At 49.2% G+C, this 23,805-nt stretch overlaps 2 protein-coding genes across 4 annotated transcripts in view; both read left to right on the top strand.

The window, feature by feature from the left end:
• The window catches only part of Nwd1 (NACHT and WD repeat domain containing 1), a 62,928-nt gene extending 58,732 nt beyond the window's left edge, over positions 1–4,196 (top strand). For both annotated transcript variants that reach the window (XM_058576602.1, XM_046437462.2), the window contains exon 19: positions 1,793–4,196. In XM_058576602.1, coding sequence (XP_058432585.1) covers positions 1,793–2,094 — 302 coding nt within the window. In that variant the 3' untranslated portion in view covers positions 2,095–4,196. The remainder of the gene's footprint in view (positions 1–1,792) is intronic.
• A 6,724-nt stretch (positions 4,197–10,920) lies between these two features.
• Sin3b (SIN3 transcription regulator family member B) overlaps positions 10,921–23,805 on the top strand; it is a 40,356-nt gene continuing 27,471 nt past the window's right edge. Inside the window, exons 1-5 of one of the 2 annotated variants that reach the window (XM_046436854.2) lie at positions 10,921–11,046; positions 11,304–11,410; positions 12,695–12,848; positions 19,389–19,586; positions 22,588–22,731. In XM_046436854.2, the coding sequence (XP_046292810.1) occupies positions 10,936–11,046; positions 11,304–11,410; positions 12,695–12,848; positions 19,389–19,586; positions 22,588–22,731 (714 nt within the window). In that variant the 5' untranslated portion in view covers positions 10,921–10,935. Of the gene's footprint in view, positions 11,047–11,303; positions 11,411–12,694; positions 12,849–19,385; positions 19,587–22,587; positions 22,732–23,805 lie in introns of both variants that reach the window. The other variant, XM_046436853.2, reaches the window with a different exon arrangement.

Here is a 23,805-nt window from a genome sequence, read left to right as displayed (position 1 = left end):
GAGCCCTTGCTCGGGCCTTCTCCAGCTGGGTCCCTCAACTTAGAGAGGTGTCTACAGGCCAAGGGGATGGGCCCACAACCTGCCTGTCAGATTCATGCTCTGAAATGGACTTGACCCCTCTTTAGGGCGTGTGCACTGTCCTCCTGCCTGGGGGCATCCTCTGGGGATGGACTGTGCCCCCCCCCCCCCCCCCCCGTGTGCACACCTATGCTTGGGAGGTGGCCTTGGGGAGGTGTGGATGGAGCTGTGGATGGGAAGAGAAGAGGGCCAAGCCACACACCATGGGGACTGTCTCTCCCATGCTGCCACCTCCCAGCAATGAACTCTGAGGTGCCCGAACCTGACCTTCCAGGTGGTTCTTAAGGTACCTTCTTCAAAGTAGGAGAGTAGAGTATATTTTTACTAGTTTATATGCCAGCTTTGCAGTGCTTATATATTGTGTCTTACAGGAAGAGGACCTTGATTCGTTCATTCTCTTGCCCCAATTTTTATAAGTGTCAGGGACAACCTGTTTTAAGACCATACACTTTGAGAACCCCAATGTCTTTTGACCTTTTTCTTTATTACACCAAGGTCATAGTCACAAGATAGCATTCACTATGTATTAGGCACTGTTCCCGAGAGAGTGAGTTCTCTCAGCAGTTACTCCCATTTTCCAAGCAAAAACGGAGGCTTTGAGAGGCTGAGTAATACAGTGGGCAACAGGGAGGCAGCAGCTTCAACTTGGCTCTCCTGATTCCAGTCCTCATTTTTTTTTGGGGGGGGGGCGGATCTCAGGGATTGAACCCAGGGGAATTCAACCACTCAGCCACATCTCCAGCCCTTTTTTAATGTTGTTTTTTTTTTTTTTAAGAGACAGGGTCTCACTGAGTTGCTGAGGCTGGCTTTGAACTCATGATCCTCTGACCTCAGCCTCCAGAACTACTGGGATTACAGACATGCACCACTGTGCCTGGTTCCAGTGCTCACCTTTGTCACTTTCTTATGCAGTCTCCTACAGAGAAGGCTCTCCTACAGAGATATCTCCCTATGACATCAGTAGGCATGCCAGTGTCATTGCTAATCTTGTTTGACAAATAAAGATGCTGAGATTCAGCAAGGTTAGAGACCAAAAAAAAAAAACAAATAAGGGTTGGGGTTGTGGCTCAGTGGCAGAGCGCTTGCCTTAGCACATGTGAGGCACTGGGTTCAATCCTCAGCACCACATAAAAATAAGCAAATGAAGGCATTCTGTCCAGCTATGACTACAAAAAAATTTTTAAAACAAAAATCAAAAACAAGTAAGTGGCTGAACCAAGATCATGTAGAGTCTAATACATTGTCATCTGATATATTATAGTGGAACACTGTCATCTGAGAACATTGCAACCTAACACACTGTCATCTGATACATTGTAGTTCTAACACACTGTAGCAAAGATGCCTGGCAAAAAGTCACACATAGCTCAGACGCTGAGGGCTGAGGTCTGTGACCTTAAAAGCCCATCCTCATAACCTTTCATAACTTTTCTTTCTACTCCCCCAACAATAATATTGGCCAAGCTTGTTCTGGGCCAAAGACCTATGGTAAATACCTAACATGCATTATGTCTTTAAATGTTCAAAATTCCTCTTGGAAGATGGGTTTTGTTATCATTCCCATTTTGCAGATGAAGTAAGAGGCACTCTGAGAGGCTAAATGTCCCATCTAAGCTAGTAAGGAGCATGGCAGCCATGCAACCAACACTGGAATGTGTAGCATTGGCCTCCGCGTGGCAGATTTCTTATCTGTGCCCTGCCTTTGATCCCCCAGGCACCCTGCTGGCTGTCCAGTTTGTCCATGCAGTGGTAAACAGAATCATCCCCACCTCCAATGGCTTTATTGCTCCCACGAGACATGGCTATCTCATCCGAGAGCGTTTCCACTGTCCTTCATCAAGAGCCTCACAGGAGGATCCCCTCAAGAACTTCAAGAAGGCAGTGTGGATGGTCAAGTCCAGGCAGAGAGAAGAGCTGGCTGCAGCTGCAGAAACACCCCAGGGCTTGACATCCCAGTCAGCCCAGGGAAACAAATCCAGATCAAACAAACATTCACAAGTCTGCCTGTTGGTGTGAAACCCCCCCATGGAGCGTGAGGTTCCAATGAGTTGGCTCCACCTAATCTGGTTGAAGCAAAAAACGCATTTGCTGCTGTACCTGTGGACCCAAGGCCTCCGATTATGAGACCAGGCCTCGCCTTTTCCATCTTTACATCCTTCTTTCCTCCTTCTTTGGTTCCAGCCTCATACCTGCCACCCGCAGGTTAGCAACAAACACTCTGCCTTCTCAAGTTCAGTAGAAAAGACAACTCCCCTGTCCCTGGAGTTTGCACCTAAGTCCTAGCCCTGGCTGTATAGGCTTCAATTGGCTCAACACTCCTCCTTGAACCAATCACGAGCTCCGGGAGAATGCAGTGCTCTGATTGGCTGGCTTGAACTGAACAGAGCTGAGGGTGGAGAGAATGGCCACTCAACAATGTTGACTGAGAATGGAAGACGGTATTCCTGGGAGGGAAACTGGGATGCTAGGACCAGGTAAAGGAGGGATGGACGAATGTGAGACTGACGTGGACCACAGAGCTTTACAGTCCATGCAGCAACAGAGGCTGTCGTCTGATCCTCATCACAGTTGATAGGGAGGGCAGGAACTGCTGTCTCTCTTTTACAAGTGAGGAAACTGAGCCTTGCAGAGGTAACTATGGTTTGCTTCAAGTCACAAGCCCGTTGTACAAAAGCTCTGAGAAATGAGATTCAGGAGCCTTCCTTCCCAGTCTTGTTGGACTACATCTCCTGCTTTAGTCTTGGAAGCATCATGTATCTCCTCCATGGGGCACCCTCAAATGCCCACGAGGGCTGGTCAGTGATGGTTCCCACACACCTGAGTGTACATCAGGGAACAACAGCCTGGGAACATGGAGATACACATCCTTTCACAGGTGGGCATGAGCACCCCGACTGTAGCCCAGAATGGCCATGGCAAAAGCAGCCCCCCCCCCCGCCGTTGTTAGATCTTCTTTTCTGAAAGCCAGAAACTGAGGCTTTTATGCAAAATGTTCCCGCTTTTAAAAATTGGCAATTGGCTCAAATTTATATCTAGAGGCACGTTTGGCCTGTCTCTAAGTTCATGAGCTGACTTTAGGACTCAAGCTGCATTAAAGTAATAAACGTGTTAACAGGTTATATTCTTCCAGCCCTATTCCCTGGCTCCCAAGCTCTAAGATAAAGATGCTTTTTTTATCTTGAAAACTTGAGGCTTTTGGAATCAGGGAGAGAGAGAGAGAGAGAGAGAGAGAGAGAGAGAGAGAGAGAGAGAGAGAGAGAGAGAGAGAGAGAGAGCGCGCACAGGCGAGCAAGCGGGAGCTGTTGACATCTCTCTGCTTTGCTTTTGGACCATCTGCCTGTGCAGGTTCAGCAGCTGAACTGATGCCATTTCACTCAAATGGATCTTTCCTCTTTGCCCACAGCCTTCTAAAAAGCCCTGCTTCCTTCTGAAGCCTTTGCTATAAGGAGGAGTCCAAACCTTTGTGGTGCTTGCTGCTCCTTCTCCCCTCCGTTGGGTTCTAGACACTCTCAGGAAGAGCAACCTTAGAGGATGAGGCTTTTCTTGTGGGGGCTGATCAGGGTGGATGCAGGCCTCACAGGTGTTCGGCAGGTGCTATGCCACAGAGTGACAAGCTACAGCCCCCAAAAATGAGGCTTTTGAGTGGACGAGACTCTACTGACTATAATGTTCATTTGTTTCCCAAACCAGGGTTCCAAGTCAGGCTTTGGCAGTTCTGTGAATGTTGACATCCACTTCCATTTTAAAATATCTGAACGGTGATCTTAAAATGTATGCTCAGGTGCATTGGGCATCAGCTTTCTTCTTAGGTTTTTAAAAATTCTATTTTATTTTTACTAACAGGTATTAATTGTACATATTATTGGTGTTCAGTGGAATATTGCAATACAGGTATATAGTGTGCAGGAATCAAATTCAGCCTCCCATAACCACCCCCTCCATCCAACCTTCCTGACCTCTAGTAACCCTGCACTGCACTCAGCACATTTATTTTATTCTTTTAACTTCCATACATGAGAGAGAATATGCAGCACTTGACTTCCTGTTTGGCTTGATTCACTTAACACGATGTCCTCCAGTTCCCCCATCTTCACCCAAATAAAAGAATTTCATCCTTCTTTATGGCTGAATGATACTCCGTTGTGCATGAATACCACATTTTCTTTGTCTACATGCATCATGGGCACTAGGCTGAGTTCATACCTTAGGAGCAGCTTTTCAAGTGTTGGAAATCACTAATTTAGGTTTGCCTCATCATCTCCATTTAACTAAAGAACACACTTAGCTTATGAGGGGACCCTTAGTGGGGAAAGTGACTCTTTGCCAATGTGTCTGTGCCTCAGGTGTTAACTCCCTGCAGAAACTAAGTGAGTGCTTAACACAGTGAGATCTCGCCTGCAACTTCTGGTTTAAAACTTCTGTGTCCATCTCAACATTTTTGATGGGTTCAGTGAGAAGCAACCGCTCTGCAGTAAACACAATCACGTGTCACTGGACAACAGGAGCACACTCTGAGACGCGTTGTTAGGTGAGTCCGTCCTCTGCGAACATCATAGCACGTTTATGCAAACGACAGCTCTGATGTCACTAGGCCATGCAACCTTTGGGGATCACTGTGGTACATGTGATCCATCATGGACTCAAATGTCATCATGCAGCATGTGGCTGTACTAATAAGAACTAATAAAGGGCTTCTCCAAATGGTTGCTTTTATATGCGCACACACACATATATGTGTGCATATATACAAATACATATGCAAACTTGCACATATATTCCTGTGTATATGCATACACCTGTATATATCTAAATTATGTGTGTATGTGTGTATATATATACATATATACATATGTATACATACACACACACACACACACACATATATATATAATTTTTTGCAGTAGTTTTCATTCAACAGACTCTGGCTGGCGGCTATGGAAGTTTGACATTCACTGTGCTTCGGAGAAGACTAGCTGATATGAGGTCTCCCAACTCCCCAACATCCATGACAACGTGGTTATTTGATCCCCACCTTTAGAATGGAGGGGGCACTTAAAAAAAATGAAGATTGAACCCAGAGGGCCTTAATCACCGAGCAACATCACCAGCCCCTCCTCCCCTTTTGAGACAGGGCCTTGCTAAGTTGCAGAGGTTGGATTCAAACTCACAATTCTCCTTCCTCAGCCTCCTGAGACACTGGGATTACAGGCCTGCACCACTGTGCCTGGCTTCAAGGTGAACATTTTTAAAAAATAGACTTTATTTATTTTTTAAGCAGCTCTAGGTAATGTTTCTCATTTCCCAACCCCCTACTTCCACACATTCACAGCCTCAACATTTATCATTTCCCACCAGAGTGGGACATTTGTTATAATGAAAGGACCTCCACTGATACCCCCTTGTCCCAGGGTAGACATTTTTCATGAGGCCACCTCACGGTGTATCAGCTTTTTATTGCTACATAACAAATTGCCACAAATTTATCAGCTTCAAATAACATCCTCCTATTATCTTATAACTCCTCAGGTCAGAGTACAGGCATGGCCTGAAGGGGTTCTTTGTTCAGTGACTCACAAGGTGTCAGTGAAACTGGGTTCTCATGGGGAAGCTCAAAGTCTGCATCCAAGTTCATTCAGGTGGTTGGCAGAATAGAGCTCCTTGGTGCCGCAGAACTTGGACCTCAGGCTCCTAGAGCTGCCCTTCTCCATGGGCAGGTGGCCAAACAGCTAGTTCCTTCTTGGGCACCAGCAGGTCGCTCCTCAATGCCCCTTTCAGTCTCTGATCTCCAGATTATCTTTTAAATATGCCCTTTTTAGGCCAAGCCCACCCAGAGTGATCTCTCTTCTGATCAACTCAAAACCAACTCGTATGTATTTGCAAAAATACTTTCAAAATCCCTTCACCTTCGCCAAGTAGGGTAATCACTGTGGTTTGGATATGGTCTGTGTGTGCCCCACATAGCTTCGCATTCTGATAGCTTGGTTCTCAGTGATGGTGTTGCGAGGTGTGGCTTGTCTCCGAGGTGGGCCTAGGAGAAGGCAGCACCCTTGGAAGGCATTACTTTAGGTCTCAAGGAGTGAGTGAGTTGAGAGAGTGGATTGTTACAAAGTGAGGCCACCACATACTCTTGTTCTCTTCTGCATAGTGCTCTTCCCTGCCATGTTGTGATGCACCAAGGGGCCCTCACTCCTTGGTACCATGCTGTTTGGATCCTCTAGGAATCATGAGCCGATAAACCTCTCCACATTATGTTACTGGCTTTGAGCACTTTGTTATAGCAACAGAATATGGACTAATAGATTTCCATGGGGCATGTGCTATACTTTGGATTTTAAATGTCCCCCCAAAGTCCACATGGTAAAGGCTTGGCCCCCAGAGTGGCACTAGTGGGACATAGTGAAACCTTTAAAAGGTGGAGCCTAGTGGAAGGTCTTCTGTGTCTTTGGGGATGTGCCTGGGTCTTTGCTCTTCCTTTCCTTTTCATTTCTGGGCCATTAGGTGGGCTGTTTTGTTCTGTCACACACTCCACGGGGCCCCAGGACCAACCAATCTTGCACTGAATCCTTCAAGTGTGAGCCAAGATAAAACTTTTCTCTTTGTAAGTTGATTTACCTCAGGTATTTGATTCAGTGACAAAGCCGACTGACACACAACATGCGTTTGGGGGGTGGGAATCCTGGAAGCCCCCTTAGAATTTTCCCTACCATAACACATTCTACACTCCAGAGATTTGAGTCATAAAGTCTCGCCATTTAGTAGGACTAGATTGGTTCACAATAGGATCTTTTGATCTTTTCAACTTTGCCAAAATATTCTCACACTAAAGATCTATCTTTTTTCAGGGGCTGGGTACCAGGGATTAAACTCAGGGGTGCTCCACCACTGAGCCACAACCCCAGCCCTATTTTGAATTTTATTTAGAGAAAGGGTTTCACTGAGTTGTTTGGCACCTCGCTTTTGCTGAGGCTAACTTTGAACTCACGATCCTCCTGCCTCAGCCTCCAGAGCCACTAGCATTATAGGCATGTGCCCCTGAGCCTGACTCCCGCTAAAGATCTATCTAAGACTCTCAGTGGTCCAGTACATGTGACAAAGGGTAGGGAAATTGGTGTTCCGAAGCTGGTGTTATCTAAATTGTCAAGGCTTTTCAACTTAATCTGTGTAAATGAGCATCGTAGAGAAAAAAGGAAAAAAAAAAACTAAAGTAGCAAATTTTTGATTTCTATTTTTTGGTACTGGGGATGGAATCCAGGCACACGCTACCACTGAGCTACATCCTCAGTTCTATTTTTTAATGTTTTATTTTGAGACAAGGTCTCACTAAGTGTCTTAGTGCCTTGCTAAGTTGCTGAGGCTGGCCTTGAACTTGTGATCTTCCTGCCTCAGGTTCCCAAGTTGCTGGGATTACAGGCATGCGCCACTGTACCTGGCAATTCTTTATGTTTGTTAAAAATAAGAATTAAAAGATGTATGTGTGCAGCTGTGTTCTACATAACAACGTTTGTACTAACAACAGACGGCATTCATGACAGTGGGCGAGAGGGTGGTGGTGGGATTATATCACCTACCATCTCTGTGTAAGCACACACCGTGATGTTTGCACAACGAAGAACATCAGCTAACAACACATAACTGAGAAAACCTCCTCTCCCTCAACTGACATACGACTGTGCTTTTGTCTGCCTGGTGAACACACATGCACACGTGCACACACACTCAGAGACACGCGGAAATACACGCGTGCCCCACATGTGCCCCAAGTGGAAGTGGCATGTGGTTTCCTGTTCTCCAAAAGAGCAAGGGCTTCAGTTGACCATTTGGGAGAAAACTGAAAGTGATCCTTGAAATCTGAAAGGAGTTTAGGAGAGGAGAGGGCACTTTGAGCTAAACCTGTTGGTGTAACTTAATAGCACTCGTGCCACAGATTCCCGAGGCATGACGTGAAGCCCCGGTGTGAGATGGACTGTCCAGATCTGGTGGCCAGAGAGGGTCCAGGCGTCTTTGCTGCTGTTCCTGCAGAACTCCCCGAAATTGAGCACAGTCCCACTCTGCGCTGGGAGCCAGGTGTCCTTGAGCTTTATCCCTCTTCCCAGCCTGTCTCCTCCGCTTTACCTCCTACAGACCCCCCCTTCCACCCCTTTCCCCACCTCCACTCTCTCATAGTTCCAAGTGACCGTGGTCTTTTCCTAAATGATGAAACAACCTTCCTGGACCCCCTCCAACCTCTCCCTGCAGAGCAGCCACAGGGATCACTTCCAAATGCAAACCTGATGGTTCAGGCGTCTCCGCTCAAAACCAGGCACAGTTCCCAGCACCAGTGCTAAGACCAGACGCCTAACTCGTCCTACAGCTGCGGGGTCTGCCTGCTCTTGCCCCCAGATCACTGATTTTCCTATGTTCTCTTTTTCCCTCCTCTCTGCAGTCTGGGAATGCTGATTTTTTCTTTCTTTTTTTTAAAGTTCTTTAAATGTGCTGTGCTCCCTCCCACCTCCGGGCCTTTGCATGGTTGTTCCCTTTGGCAAATGCCCAGGCATCTTTCAGATCTCACGAAAATGCCATCTTCTCTGGGAAACCTCCATCCCTTGCTGGCTGCCATTAAGCCCCCTGGATGGCAGGTGGTATTTTGTAAAAATAGTCATGGCAATATTCCATGTTCCACATGTTATTCCATGATGTGGCTGTTTCCCAAGTTCTGAAGCATGTTTGCCCTCCTCTTGAATTTGGGAGGGATTTTGTAATGGCTTTTAAAGAAAGAATCCAGTGGAAATGATTCTTTGTGACTTCCAAGTCTGGACTGGACAAGTTGACCTGGGTTTCACCTGGCTCGCTCGCTCCCTCTCAGGACAATTGTTCTTGGAATTCAGCTGCTATGTTGTAAAGAAGCCCAGGCTGCACGGGGAGGTCCCTTCAGGTTCCCAGCAAGGGGCTCAGACTCCAGCCCTCAGCCTTCGAGGCATCCCAGGGGATACCCAGGGGACGAAGGACGAGCTAGACCCACTAAGCCTGCCCAAACTGCAGAATGGAGAATAAGCATCTCTGACCCCTTAGGTTTCTAAATTTTGGACTGGCTCATGACACGGGCATAGTAACAAGAAGTTAGTAATTGTTCCACTTAGACCTTGTATTTGAAGCATTTGTTACATATGAGAGTCTACCTACCTGTGTGTGGTTAATTCCTATCTAACCTGAAAGACCGAAAGCTCTGAAGGTGAATTCCATGTTGATTTTCACGATTCTACTCCTGACACCTAGCACAGTGCTAATTTATTCTTAGCCTTCCTGGACCTCTTTGCATATACAACACTTTGTGGGCCAGGGCTGTAGCTCAGGGGCAGAGCGCTTGCCTAGCACGTGTGAGACACTGGGTTTATCCTCAGCACCACATAAAAATAAACAAATAAAATAAAGGTATATAAAAAAGGTTCCATTTTAAAAAACACAAACTTTGCTCACTCACTGAATGATCATTTATTTGATAAATGCCTCACTGATGTGGCTCTGGGTCAGAGATTTGTGTCACAGATGAACCACGGATGAACCATGCAATGATTCTGTACTAGGGACTGTGGGAGGATCAGAGCGGGTGGAAGAAGTTTCTAATAGGGAGAGACATTTGGTTTGTGCTTTGCAGGATGCACATGTGTTTTCTGTGTGATGAGGAGATGGGAAGGCACTTCTGACAAAAGGAATGTTGCATGGGGCCAGGAAGCGGAAATGGGGAGGATGGTCTGCACCAACAGAGGGTAGTTTTTGTAGGCAGAAGATCTTGCCCCCCACCCCCCCAAAAAAAAGGTTGCAAGGGTCAGGTTCTGGTCACCTGCAATGTGATCTCATCTTATAAGAAATAGGAAGACCTTGGGTATTTGGACGCAGTGGGCAAATGATCTGTGTTCTTAAAACCACCTGGTCTGGGAGGCCCGTGATTCCCTGAATTGACCTTGTTGAGAAGTGATGGGGTGAAGGCTAGGGAAGTGAAGACAGGAAGAGTGGGGCTAAGAGAAGGGCCCTTTAGTAAAAATTCACAGGGCACAGGGCCCTATATTAGGGTGTTGACGCCCAGATTCTGTTCTCACACCAACCCTATAAGGAGGGGTCTAGAAATCTTTCCCAGTTATTCATTCGGATGTTGTGACCAAAAAGCAAGTTGGGCTGGGCTTGGGATGTAACTCAATGGTGAAGGGCTTGCCTGACGCGTGTGAAGCCCTAGGTTCGATCCCCAGTATGGTAAGTAAAATTAAAAAATAAAGAATATAATAAAAGGTAAAAGCATCACCCGGAGTGGTGGCCTGTGCCTGTAATCCCAGGCTGATCTCCAGTTCAAGGCCAGCTTCGGCAACTTAGTGAGGCCCTAAGCAACTCAGTGAGACCCTGTCTCTAAATAAAATACAAAACAGGGCTGGGGATGTGGCTCAGTGGTTAAAACGATCATCAAGCATGTGTGAGGATCCGGGTTCCATCCCAAGTACCAAGAAAGGGTGGGGGGACAGGCTGAGACGCTTGATAAGTGGGTCGGGGTTCCTGTATTCTAATAAAACTTCATGCAGCACCCCTAAAATGTGAATTTCATATGTCTCAAAATAAGGTTTGGATTTTTCCCCCAACTACGTAAATACATAAAAACTACTCTGTGAGCTTGCAGGACCAGACAAAATCAGGCATCAGATCTTGGTTTACCTACCTCTGCTTTGTAAATCACTGGTTAAGATTCCAATTTAAAACAGAAGCGCCCCCAAGGAGTCCTTTAAAGAGCTCCGCCCAGCTCTTGACGTAGCCAGGCCCCACCCCCGGGGCGGAGACTACGCATGCGCGACCTGCCTTCAGGCGGGGGCGGGGCGGGCCGGGACTCTGACTTCCAACATGGCGCACGCAGGTAGCGGCGGCGGCAGCGGGGGCTCCGCGGGCCGGGGGCTGAGCGGCGCCCGCTGGGGTCGCTCCGGTTCCGCGGGCCACGAGAAGTTGCCGGTGCACGTGAGTGGCGTCCCCGCGCTCTTTCTGGGATCCTGTCCTCCAGCCCCCGCAGGCCGGCGTCCCTCACCCGGGCCCCGCCCGGCCCTGGCGCGGCTCTGCCTCGGCCTTACTTCTGCGCACCCCGGAGCCTGGACCCTCCACCCCTCACCTTGTCCCCTTGAAGGCCCGCTAGGTCTCCTCAACCCACCAGGGACCCCCAACTCACTGTCTCCTCCTCCCGCGATCCCAGCCCTCTAGAGCCCTCCCCCTCCCCACAGGTTGAGGACGCCCTCACCTACCTGGACCAGGTGAAGATCCGCTTTGGCAGTGACCCCGCCACCTACAACGGCTTCCTGGAGATCATGAAGGAGTTCAAAAGCCAGAGGTAACCGTGGAGCCTTCCCCCACCCCCCCCCCCCCCCGGGGAAGCCCCCCAGGGCCTGAATCGGACTAGCAGGGTGGGACTCTCCCCACCTCCTATACCTGATGCCCCCGCCCGCAGCTGGGTGACCTTGTGCAGGGTGTCCAACCTCTCTGAGCCTTAGTTCATTCTGTTTGAAAAAAATTAAAAAAGGGAATGGATAGTACCCACCTTGTGGAGCTGTTGGGATTCCTGGAAGGAGGGCAGGGATGGCGGAGACCTGGGAGGTGAGTCCCAGAAAGCAGATCCTGTCTTTATTTAAAATTTTGAATTTTAAATAAGTTTTGTTCATGAAAGATTCGGAGGGATTGATTTTGACATTTTTGTTTTTGGAGCACTACATTAAAATGTTATTTATCTTGATTTAAATTTTTTTGGCACCTACTTACCTTTAAATGTTGATTCTGTGGTGCCCCTTTTACCTTTCTTCAATCCCAGGCCTACTTGGAAGTAAGGGTCATAAAATGCTTAGTAAGGGATCTGGCCTATAGAGAGTGTTAAACACCAGAGCTGTGTTTGTAAGCATGGAATCAGGGTGGGAGATAGTGGGGAACTTCAGAATCATGCCCTTGTTTTATGGAACACTCATTGGGGCTTGGAGTAGGTAAAGGACTTACCTTAATGGCAGAAGTGGAACTGGAACTCAGACCCTCAATCTGTTAGATTTTTGCAGGTCACATACCTGCCACACTATTGTCCTTTCCTAGGCAATGTGGAGGGCCTGACCTGTTTTCCTTCTGTGGGAAGTGAAGTACTAAGGCCTGGGTGGTAACCACAGCCAAAGGAAGACCTCATTTCTTCCTTCCTATTCTTACCCATACCCCGTACTTGTACCATCTTTGACATTGCAATCTGTTGCTCAGATCAAAACCTGTATCATCATCAATCCCTAGTTCATACAAAATGAAGGAATTTATCACATCACTGAGAGGATTTTGGCCTTCTGCTGTTTCTTGGGTTCCAGGACTTAGAGTCAGCTCTCCTGACATTTCCAGAACCAAGTGCATAGGCTTGGAATGTTTTGGGGAGCTCTGCTGTGTCAGTATTCTATAGTTCTCAGCAAGAGGGCACAGGGAGCCTGGGCCTTGGCCTCAGGAAATAGATCATTGTCTGCAGATCATGTCATACTGATCGTATTTTAGATTGCCTTGCGGACAGTTGAGAAACTCGTTGAGGGAATCAGGAATAGTTCACTTTTAAAAGCTCCTTGAAACCCTTTTGCCCACTTGAGTTGTTTTTTTCTTCCAGCATCGATACTCCTGGAGTCATCAGGCGTGTCTCACAGCTCTTCCACGAGCACCCTGACCTCATTGTTGGATTTAATGCTTTCCTTCCCCTCGGATACAGAATAGACATTCCCAAGAATGGCAAGTTAAACATACAGTCGCCTCTGACAAGCCAGGTATGCCGCCACGGAAGGAGGTCCCAGTGGTCTGGGCCTTAACACAGCACACCCTGTTACTCAGTTTGGGCCTCGCGTCTCATTTGTGTCATTGCCAGAAATCTGTGTAAGACCTGTTCTTTTTCTAGCTGTGCTAATTGCTTCTCGTGCAAATCAAAGTAGATCAAAACATGCAGGCAGCCTCTACATCCCAAATTGATCTATTTGGAAGATTTATAATCAAAAGTAGGAGCTGGAGGTACAGCTCAGTGGTAGAGCATGTGTGAAGGTTCCAGCACCAGCACAAAAAGTGGCTGTCAGGACATCATCTTCCTAACACAGAATTTATGTTAAGTCAAAATAGCCGAATCAGCAGTTACTGAGGGCTTGGCTTAGGCTTCCCAGTGAGCCCACCAGGCCGCTTGTCCTTGAACTCAGGCATTTGCTTGTCTGCATCAGATCACTCTTGGTGCCACCAACAATAAAGCGGGTGAGCTGTGTGTATGCGTGAGTAGCTGTGTTTATTGTTGATGTGCTACATTGAATTGCTGACAGGGTTGTTGACTCAGCTCAGGTGTGGGGCTTTGATACCTTCTCTCTCAAGTGACAGGTTGCTGCCCCTTCTGCATCTGCTTCTTGCTAGAGTTCATCAGACTCTTGGAGAAAAAGAAAACCTATTTGAGTGTCACTTTTATAAGGTAACTAAAGCCTTTTTCTCTCTCAGCACAGTTCCCTCCTAGGCCACAATTCTGTGCTATGGGGGGCTGTTCAATGCATTGTAGGATGTTAGCAGCATCCTCAGCCTCCACCGCCCAGTCACAACAGCCAAAATGTTCTCCAGACATTGCCAGATGTCTCCCGGGGGCAACATTGCCCGTTGTGAATTGCTGGTCTCAGTGAGCCAGCTCTCCCATCCTCTAGCCCCTGCTTGAGAGCTTCAGCAAGGAATGTAGCAACGCCACCATTGGAAGCACCATTAGGTTTCTCCTTCAGCCGAGGAGATGCAGTGCCAGATCGAGGTAGGACTTGGAATTTGGAAAGGGAATAAGGAAAGGTGATGTGCCTGTGTGCAGTCTGTCCTAGAGGCAGGCTTCTGTGTGAATTCTGCTTTTTCTGTGCAAGGCAAGCCCCACCATCAGCATGTTGTCTCACTAAAGCTGAGGAGCCCATCTCAGTATCAGAAGGGAACTTGGAAATGTGTGGCTGCTGAATTCCAAAGAGCTTCCATTTCACATTTGCCCCAGGATCCAGGTATAGGGCTCACGCCTCCAGACCAGAAAAGCCTTAGCAGGATCAGTCTCTGGAACAATTGCAGCTGGGGCTGAAAACCAAGCTCGTTCGCAGCAGTGGTGGCCATGAGAGCGTTTGGTGGAGTGTGACAACAGAGTGCTGAGTGGAATGGTGGCTGAGTGCTGGATGTGTTCACCGTCACTTGCTAAGGAAGAGTTGGGGTTGGAAGACTAAGCCATCCACAGTCCCTGTGGAACTGCACGTGGTTGTATTCAGAACCAGCTCTTCCTGAAATGGCAGAGAGGCCCCTGCTGTCTCCACGCACCATGGAGGGGTGTTGTACAGATAATGACACTGACGAGAACCCTGTGTCCCCAGCAGGTAGCCTAGTTGACCAGGAAGGTCTGTTGACTAGAAGAAAGGCTTGACAAAGTGTTCACTGGGCAACTGCAGAACGGGTTTCATACCTCGCTGCAGCCAGGAGGCACCTTCCCCAGGCCTCCTTCCCCGGCTGGGGGGTCTGTGCCGTCAGGGCATCCTGGCGCCCACTTGCTTTCATCCAGCAAGATGACCTGTCAGGACAGGCCTTGCTCCTCAGCAGTCCAGGCCATTATCTGCAGGGCTTCCTAAGAGGCACGCACGAGATGGCCTTCCAGCTTCCTGGAGTCTCTTGGGAGGCCAGAACAGGTAGGAAACTGCCCAAGGCTCTCACACACAAATGCCCCCTTGATTTTCGCTTTTGATTTGTTTTACTAGTTTCACATTTTGAACTACAGCTTTTGGGGTGTTTGTTTTCCTTTTGTCTTAAAGCCTGCCAACCAGGGACAAGGAAGAAGTAGCCCTTTGGCTACTGTCCTCGGGAAGCCCTCGCTGCGGCTTGTCCACCTCAGCACCGTTGCCCTTTGGGGCTGCATCACCTTCTCGTGGGGGGCCATCCTGTGCACCATGAGGTGTTGAGTAGACCCTTGGTCTTCACCCACCAGATACCCAGAGCATCTGGTCCCCCAGTTGTGGCAGCCAAAAGTGTAGCCTAGTGTCCCCTTGTGAGCAGACCTGCCCCAGTTGAGAACACAAGTCTCGAAGCACAGACGCAGCTGCGGCCAGTACGGACCAGGGGCTTGGTGGGGCCTCAGCCCTGTGAGTCGGCGTCATTTGGGCCTCCGTTGTAGTCCCCTCAGGCAGTCCCTCTCTCCTGCCCCCTGTCACTGTCATACCACTCTGGGTTCTGTGATTCAGAATGGCTAAGCCAGGGGAAGAAGTTGAACTCCGTGGTTTCTTGTTGGCTTCCTTCCTGGGCAGCCTGGAGGCCTTCAGGTGGGGTAGAGGCCTCCTGACTTCACAGCGTCTCTGTGTTGCCCAGCGGTGCTGGGTGAGGAGAGTGGGACCGTAGGGTGCCCAGCCCCAGGTCCTCTTCAGGGCAGATCCTCCCTAGGAGACGATAGCTGTCTTAGAAACAGCCTTTAGAGAGCACCCAGTGTGACCTGTGCACAGTCAAAGGGAGGCCACCCTTTACTCCAGGGGTGGTGGGTGGTCCATCATTTCCTGGCAGATGGGTTTCCCAGTTGTGTCTTTTTTTTTTTTTTTAATATTTATTTTTTAGTTATCGGCGGACACAACATCTTTGTTTTGTATGTGGTGCTGAGGATCGAACCCGGGCCGCACGCATGCCAGGCGAGCACGCTACCACTTGAGCCACATCCCCAGCCCTCCAGTTGTGTCTTAAGCAGGGAGTTTGGAGTCCCAGCCCTTGACATATGTGCTTGGTCCAGATGGGGATTCAGTTGAGGAACAGGACGAGACATGGACTGTGTGTGTGAGGAGCTTCACTGCTGTGGACGAGAGGTGGCAGGGCCAGGCCAAGCAGAAGGTGCCTGTGGGGTGCCATAGGCAGAACAAGGGGCATGGGAGTCGTGTTGTGAGGGCCTGTTCCTGGCAGGTGTAAAGGGCTGAGGTGGAGCGAGTGAGTGAGCCAGGGGGCCAGCCAGGTTGGGACGTGAAGCCAGGCAGGGGGAGCCATGGAGAGTTCCAGAAGGCACCTCTTCTGCATGACAAGAGTGAACCAAGGGGTCGAGATCTCTGAGAGGCCAAGGAGGTTACCCTGAATGATCTGGGTAAAGTGGACAATGGTGAGGACCAGGAAGGGTCTGTGTGATGGGCAGAGTGCGTGGGGACGGGGACCAGAAAGTGGGTCCAGGGAGTGGGATGTCAGGTGAGCGCAGGTGCCTGATCCTCTGGGGAAGGTGGCGTCTCCTGCTGAAATGAGTGAGGCCAGGTAGCAGTTGGGAGCTGCTGTGGCTCGGTGCCACTGAGGTGTCTCTTAAACCTCAAGGGGGCCGTGTGTGGACACTTAGTGGAGGCCTAAGGCCTTGCTAACTGTTGAGGCCTCTCTGCCCCAGGGGAGGGAACGAGTGGCTTGTTCCAGAAGTTTAGGGCAGGGTCCACTTAATGTGACTTGTAAACCAGAGCCAGTTTGGCTTTGAGTGGCCGGTGGTTTTTGTATTTTCCAAGGATTATTTAAAACATTTTTTTAAATGTGATATCATTCACGTAACCATTTAAAAATGTTCGGCTCAGTGGATTTTAGTAGATTCATCATATTGTGCAACTGTCACCCTGACTTCCCTGTCCTCCTAGTTCTCACCTCCCTCCAGCTCTGCAGCTCTGCTTCCTGTCCCTGGGGCTTCACCTGTCAGTGGGCTGCACACCGTGTGGCCTCTGCCAGGCTGCCTTCACTGAGCTCTTGCGGGCCGCCCATGTCGTAACCGTGTCAGTGCTCAGTTCCCTCAGGGTGCATCAGATGAACACGTGAGCTGCTGAGTCGTCATTGAGACGGGCTGCTGTGCGTGTTCACGTGTAAGGATTTTTTGAATATCCATTTTCATTTCTTTTGGGGTCTGTACTAGCAAAGGAGCTTCTGGCTCCTAGGGTAATTGTGTATTAAGTTCATTGAGGAGCTGCCAGGCTGCTTTTCACAGTAGTTTCTGTCGCTCTCTGGCCCCTTTGCTGAGCCCTGGTCTAGAGGGGCAGTTCTCTATCTTACCATGATGCATGTGGGGCTTGAAGATGCCCCCTTGGGGCGGTGGGGACTCCCAGTGAGTCCAGTCTCCTCAGGAGCAACCCTTGGCCCCATGGCTGCGTCCTTCCAGTCCCCACCCTTTCCTGGCTCCTTCGGGCTCCTTCCCCTGCCAAGCCTGTGCCATGAAGGAGCACAGATGCTAGAGCGTAGGCTGGCACATGCCTGGAGAGTCGTAGAACATTGGAGTTGTGGCAGCTCTGGATCTTGTGTGTGTCTGTTTCTCTGCTCTGGCTTTCTAGAACTTCTCTGTACCCACTTTTGGGGCTCAGTTGTGACCCCCCTTCTGTTGATGCCTCACCCTGATTGTAGCGTCTGCCTTTATGTCTGGGGTTCCTCCTCAGATTCAACCAACCACAGATTGAAAATATTCAGCCAGGAAAAAAATTGCACCCCCCTGAGCGTGAACAAACTGTTTTTTCTTGCAGTTGTAGGGACTGAACCAGGGCCTCAGGCTGCTGGGGGAGCAGTCTGCATGGAGCCACGCCCCAGCGTGTTCTCCCCTCACCCTCCTTTATCTCTTCCTCTCTTTTTTTTTTTTTAAATTTTGAAATTGTCATGATTTCCTAAACAATACAGTATCACCACTAATTATATGGCATTTACTTGGAATTAGGTATTCTGAGTCACTGAAATAATTTAAAGTCTGCAGGAAGAAGCTTGTAGGTTATATGTAAATACTGTGCCATTTTCTGTAAGGGACTTGAGTGTCCTTGGTTTTAGGTACCTGAAGGGTGTCCTACAGTCACCTGCAGATATCAAGGGATGACTGTATTTGGAAGCAGACCCTTTGGGGAGTTAATCAAGGTGAAGTGAGGCCATCAGAGTGGACTCAAGTTTCCTTGTAAGGAGAGTTCAGAGCAGACCTGCAGGGGAAAGGCTTGTGTCTGAAGGCAGCCCTCTGCAGGCCAAGGAGGGAGGCCTCGGAGGAGGCCGGACCTGCCGGCACCTTGATCTTGAACTCGCAGCCTCTGGGACTGTGGGAAAAATAAATTTCTGTTGTGGCCCCATGTTAGGGCAGCCTGAGCTAGTTCACCCACCCAGGTGATGGCACATGTGCCAGGTGCCTGTTGCAGTGACAGTTCTGCAGTGGGCAGCAGTGCACCTGGCCTTTCTTGTCTCAGAGGATTCGTCAGGTGAGCAGTTGGTGCCAGGGGCAGTGTTGCGACCTCAGGGCAATGGAAACAGTGGACACATCTGTTTATTCCTTCATCCATTCGCCTGGTCATCCACAGTAGTGGACACGGCCTGCTCTGTTCCAGCCCCGTTCCAGGCACTGGGGACACAGCAGTGATCAGAACCAAAGCCCTGCCCTCATGCTGCTTGCCATCCAGTCAGGGCTGGACAGACATAAAATCAGCATGTCCCATGAAGGAATGTGTCAGTGCCGTGGGGAAAAATAACAGTAGGGGCTTCAAGGTTATTTCACTTTGGTAAGCGATGGTTCCAGAAGGTTTTCTGAGATGTCTGAGCCAAGACCTCCAGGCAAACTGGTCAGGGAATCCTGACCCACTTGAGAACCTGCCGCCTTGTGCTGGGGACTGTGCAGGATGGTTCTGGTTTAGGGGCTTGACACCCCTCCTTCAGGGGCATGATCTGACCCACCTTGAGTCTGTGTGTAACAGAGAGACATATTTGTATCTGTGGTACACTAATAAAAGGCATACTGGACGGTTGATCAGGGGCGACCTGCTCCTCTCAAATGACTGATGACCTGGGTCCCAGAGTTCTGTGTGCTGGGAATTCCTGAAGTCCCCCAGGCAGCGGGTGCCTGCAGCCTCTGGGGTCCCCACCGTACACACTCCGACTTTCCCGTAGGAGGGGGATCTCCTCCCTGAGAACAGCCTTGGTGGACTGGGATCTCGGAAGGTGTGGGAAAACTTCTTTTACGCACAACCTAAAACTTGTCTCTGACAAGGATCAAACCTACACATTTTGTCAATTTTTCCTCACGTGCTGAGTTTTCAGAATCTAAGTTCTCATTAAGCTCGGCTGTTCTCAGATGGATTGGACGGATGGGGGCAGGTGAGTTAGTGAGACTCCCCAGGAACGGCACACACTCAAGCATGTTCTCTGGTGCCCCGCATGGCTTCCCTCCCATGAGGCCCCGGAAGTCACCCTTCTCTGCATCTAATAAAACATCATCTTGGCTCTCCTGGGTTCCGTCTGCCCTGGATAGATGGCAGCCAGGCCTGGGGTGTCTTAGAATTGTCCTAGTGTTAACTTGGGGGAACTTAGTGTCCCGTTGTTGGCAGGAGAATTCGCACAACCATGGTGACTGTGCAGAAGACTTCAAGCAGCAGATGCCATATAAGGAGGACAAACCCCAGGTGCCCTTGGAGTCAGATTCTGTAGAATTCAACAATGCCATCAGCTACGTGAATAAGATTAAGACCCGTTTCCTGGACCACCCAGAGATCTACAGGTCGTTCCTAGAGATACTCCACACTTACCAGGTAGGAGCCTCAAGTCTCGCTTCTTCGTGCCATCGTTCACGATCATGCACTGAAAGCATTTGGATTTTCTTGTCTGAATTTGAATTCACAACATCCCATGAAATTCTGCCTTTTTTTTTTTTTTTTTTTTGAGACAGGGTCTTGCTAAGTTGCTTAGGGCCTCAATACATTGCTGAGGCTGGCCTTAAACTCGTGATCCTCCTGCCTCATCTCCCAGTCACTGGGATTACAGGTGTGCACCACTGCACCTGGCCAGACACAGAATCTTATTCTTTTTCTTTTTATGTTTTTGGTGATGCTGGGGATGATTCCAGTGCCTCACGCATGCTGGGTCGGTGCTGTACCACTGAGCCACAGCCCAGCCTGCAACTCTGCATCTGTGAAACACTTGCTCCCCTTGTCTTTATCCGCAACCCCTGCCACCCACCTTTTTACTTGCTATGAATGTGATGACTCTAGGGACCTCGTAGAAGTAAAATCACCCAGTATTTGTCCTTCTGTGAGTGACATGTTTCACTGAGCATAGTGTCTTCAAGGTGCATCTGTGTTGCAGAATGTGTTAGAATTTTCTTCCTTTTTGGGCTGGGGTTGTGGCTCAGCGGTAGAGCACTTGCCTAGCATGTGTGAGGCACTCGGTTTGATCCTCAGCACTGCATAAAAATAAATAAAATAAAGGTCCATTGACAACTAAAAAGTACTTACAAAATTTTTTTTCTTCCTGTTTGAGGCTGAATGATATTCCATCAAATGCATGGAGCATGTTTTGTCTGTCTGTCCTTCCGTTGATGGACTGTTGACTCCTTCTACCTTTGGGCTCTGAGGAGTAGTGCTGCTGTAAACTGGTGTACATATGGATGCTGATTGGAATTTTGTTAATTTTGATTTTGCTCCTTGAAGCACCTTTGCATCCAAGAAATTCTGGGAAACACACACTAAGGGGAGTTAAAAGGAAAAAAAAAAACAAAGGCAGTCTTATTTTTATAAGACAACTTCGTTGTTGTTTGGACGTTGCAGCTAGCCTTTACTTCTGCTGATTACAGCTGGGCCCATGCCAGAAGCTGGAGTGACAGGGACAAATGTTGCCTGCTCCTCAGAATTCAATCTGGTGGTACAAGAGCTTCAGAGACAGACTGGGGTGGGAACGAAGGATGTGTGTAGGAAAGGTGTGTTGAGGTTCATAGTAGTGACCCACGGGTGTCACAGGGGATCGCCAGCTAGAACCTTGGTAAGTTAATCTCTGTCAGTCTCAGATGAGCATGAATGAGGGACAGATTTTCTCATACTGAGAAGACCTGTGCAGAGTTTAGGGGCCATGGGCCAGAGCAGAGGACTGGCATCTGCAGGGGACTTGACAGGAGGTGCCCGGGGCTGGTGGCAAGCAAGGTCTACATCACATGTGGGGCTTAGATGTCATCCTCACCCAGATGTGGAGTTTCTGATGCTTGTCATTTTTTTAAGCAGCATTTTTATAAATAAAAGCTGCATGACCTTGAGATATCACATTAAAAAGTGAGATTCTTTTTAGCCCCCACATTGATGATAAGATTGACAGCGTTTGCTCCCTGTGAACTCAGCAAAGCCATTTTGATTGACCACAGTTTGTCATCCATGGTACAGTGACCTGTTGGTCCCTATCAGCATGGGGAGGTGACAGGTATGAGTTACGCGAGGGTCTTTTTAAATCTAATGGACGTTGTGACCTTATACGGTGATGGGCAGGAAGTCACCCAGTGTTTCTCCTGGACAAAAATCACACGTGAGCGAAAGCGAAGTGTACACTGTGCTTAAATCATACCCTGGAACATGTGTCACGCTCAGACAGACTGTGTGTTCAAAACAAGCTCTGGCCAGAGTGGGCTGAGAATGAGTTCCCAGAAAGTGCATTCCAGCATTGAGGATGTGCACACATGGCAGCTACAGAGACAGATTCCCCCCAAGATCCTTCTGTGTGTGGGAGCACAGGCTCCCAAGTCCTCCTGGGAAGTCACCAGCCCTTTTCATGTCAGTCTCAGGAGCCAAAGAAGATGTCCAGAGCAATGTTTCAAGTTGTTTCTTTGAGCATCAGGTAGGTGGGCCAGTCATTCACGTTTAGCCTCTGCATTGAGTGGCCTTTGCTCATTGTTGTACTGGAAGCTTTGTGGGGAGGGATTGGTTTGTTTTTCCTCTTCCTGAATAGGTGCTATGGATGCCAAGACTTAAAACTTCTTTCTCTGGGCCATGGGTACAGCGCAGTGGAGAGCACTTTCCTAACGAGTGGGACCCTGGTACCCTCCCCAGCACTCCTGCCTCTGGCAAAACTGGTTTTCCTTCCTGCAGGGTACAGTGGGCCTGGTGAGAGGGAGCCGCCACTGCTGTAAATCCCGCCAGTCTGCAGCCATGGTGGGACTATAGAAACCTATGCCCTGCACCATGGGAGGGTCCCCAGCATTGCCACCTCTTGCCGTGTGACGTTCTCAGGAATGAAGTTGACAGGGACATATTTCTAAAGGCCAACCTCAGTTTTGCAGGCCAGTTCCTGCTACCCACCTGGGTCCCCTTTCCAGTCCTCCACGTGTTACTCTAACCCTGTCAGCCTGTCTTCCCTCGGCACGTCAGTTCTTGCTGACACTGAGCCAACGTGTTCCTCGGCCTGGAAGCCCCTTTGCTCCGCCCTTCACCTCCTTTCTGGCGACTTCTGGGCTTCCTCTGACCCTTAGGAAGACTTTGGATCCCCTGACCTTACCCTTCCCCAGCCTACCCCTGACTTCAGCCAGGCGTGTGGTTCCCCGGCTCCCTCTGCGAGGGGACACAATATAGCTTCCTGTGTCCCCTCCACACTCCATGGCCAAGGCTGTGCTGTGCCGCAGGCTTCAGATGCAGATGCATGCGGCTGTCATCCTGCAGGCAGTTTCTCCTGTGAAGCATCCCTCTGTCCCCACACGGTGAGGTGCCTTTGTGTCCCGGCCCTGGGTGTCTTGGATCTTGCCTAAAGTCTCCTAATTTCTTTCCCAAAAATCTGCAGAAGGAGCAACTGCACACGAAGGGCCGGCCGTTCCGAGGCATGTCTGAAGAGGAGGTCTTCACTGAGGTGGCCAACCTGTTCCGGGGCCAGGAGGACCTGCTGTCTGAGTTTGGACAGTTCCTGCCTGAAGCCAAGCGGTCTCTGGTGAGTACTGAGCCCCACAGGGTGCCTGGCCAGGCTTGTCTACCCTCTAGGACATATCAGGCTTCACCCGGAAGCTACATAGGCGCACACACCCAGCAACCCCCAATGAGTGTTTGAGCCTGCAGGCTAGAAGTGCCTCCCCACAGACGGTGCCTGAGTCTGGGGGAGGCCGGGAGGAGGCCAGGAGCATCCTCCCTGGGAGACGAGGAGACACAGTGTCGGGGCCCACATGTCCCACCTTCTCTGCCCTCCAGAGCTGCCACCACCCACATCTGACCCAGTGGGCCATGCAGGGGAATTGGGCCCACCGCTTCTCCCTCTGTTTAGTAGGGCTCTGATCTAGACGGGACGGATTAGGGTGGCCTGAGATGCGGCAGAAAATAGGTTAAGGAAGGGCCTTGGCTGGGGAGGTCGGGGGCTCATAGACTGAACCCAGCTTTCTTTCCCAGCCGGGGCCAGAGGCTGCTGGGGCTGCCTCTGTCTTTTCCTTTTTTTGGATGAACATAGGCATTTAAAAATAAATTACACGAAACTCATGTAACATAAAACTCACCATGGAAAAGTGTTTGGTTTAGTGGCATTTAGCACATTCATGGTGTTGCACAACCACATCTGTCTAGTTTAAGAATGGTTTCATGACTGCCAGAGGAAACCATGTCCCCATTGGCTGTCACTCCCACCCTCCCTTCCCCAGTCCCTGACAACCACTAATCCACTTCTGCTTGTGGATTCCTCTGTTCTGGACATTTTATATAATGAAATCATTCACAATATAACCTTCTATGTTTGTGTCACTCGGTATCATGTTTTCAAGGTTCTTCCATCTCACAGCAAGTGTCAGTCCTTTCTTACTTTTCGTGGCTGAATAGAATATTCCGCTGTATGGGTGGACCATATTTTGTTCATCCGTTCATCTGATAGACATTTGGGTTTTTTCCATATTTTGAATAACTTTATGCAAATATTTGTTTGAATTTCTGATTCCAGTTCTGTAGGTCTATACCTGGAGGAATTACTGGATCCTATGGTAATTCTGTTTAGCTTTTTGAAGAACCTCCAACCTGTTTTCCATAG

The sequence above is a fragment of the Marmota monax genome, unplaced genomic scaffold (genome assembly GCF_021218885.2).
Source record: "Marmota monax isolate L192 unplaced genomic scaffold, Marmota_monax_Labrador192_F-V1.1 WCK01_AAM20220418_F8-fsc00021, whole genome shotgun sequence".
Lineage (NCBI taxonomy): Eukaryota > Metazoa > Chordata > Mammalia > Rodentia > Sciuridae > Marmota > Marmota monax.
This window is presented reverse-complemented; position numbering and strand designations above follow the sequence as displayed.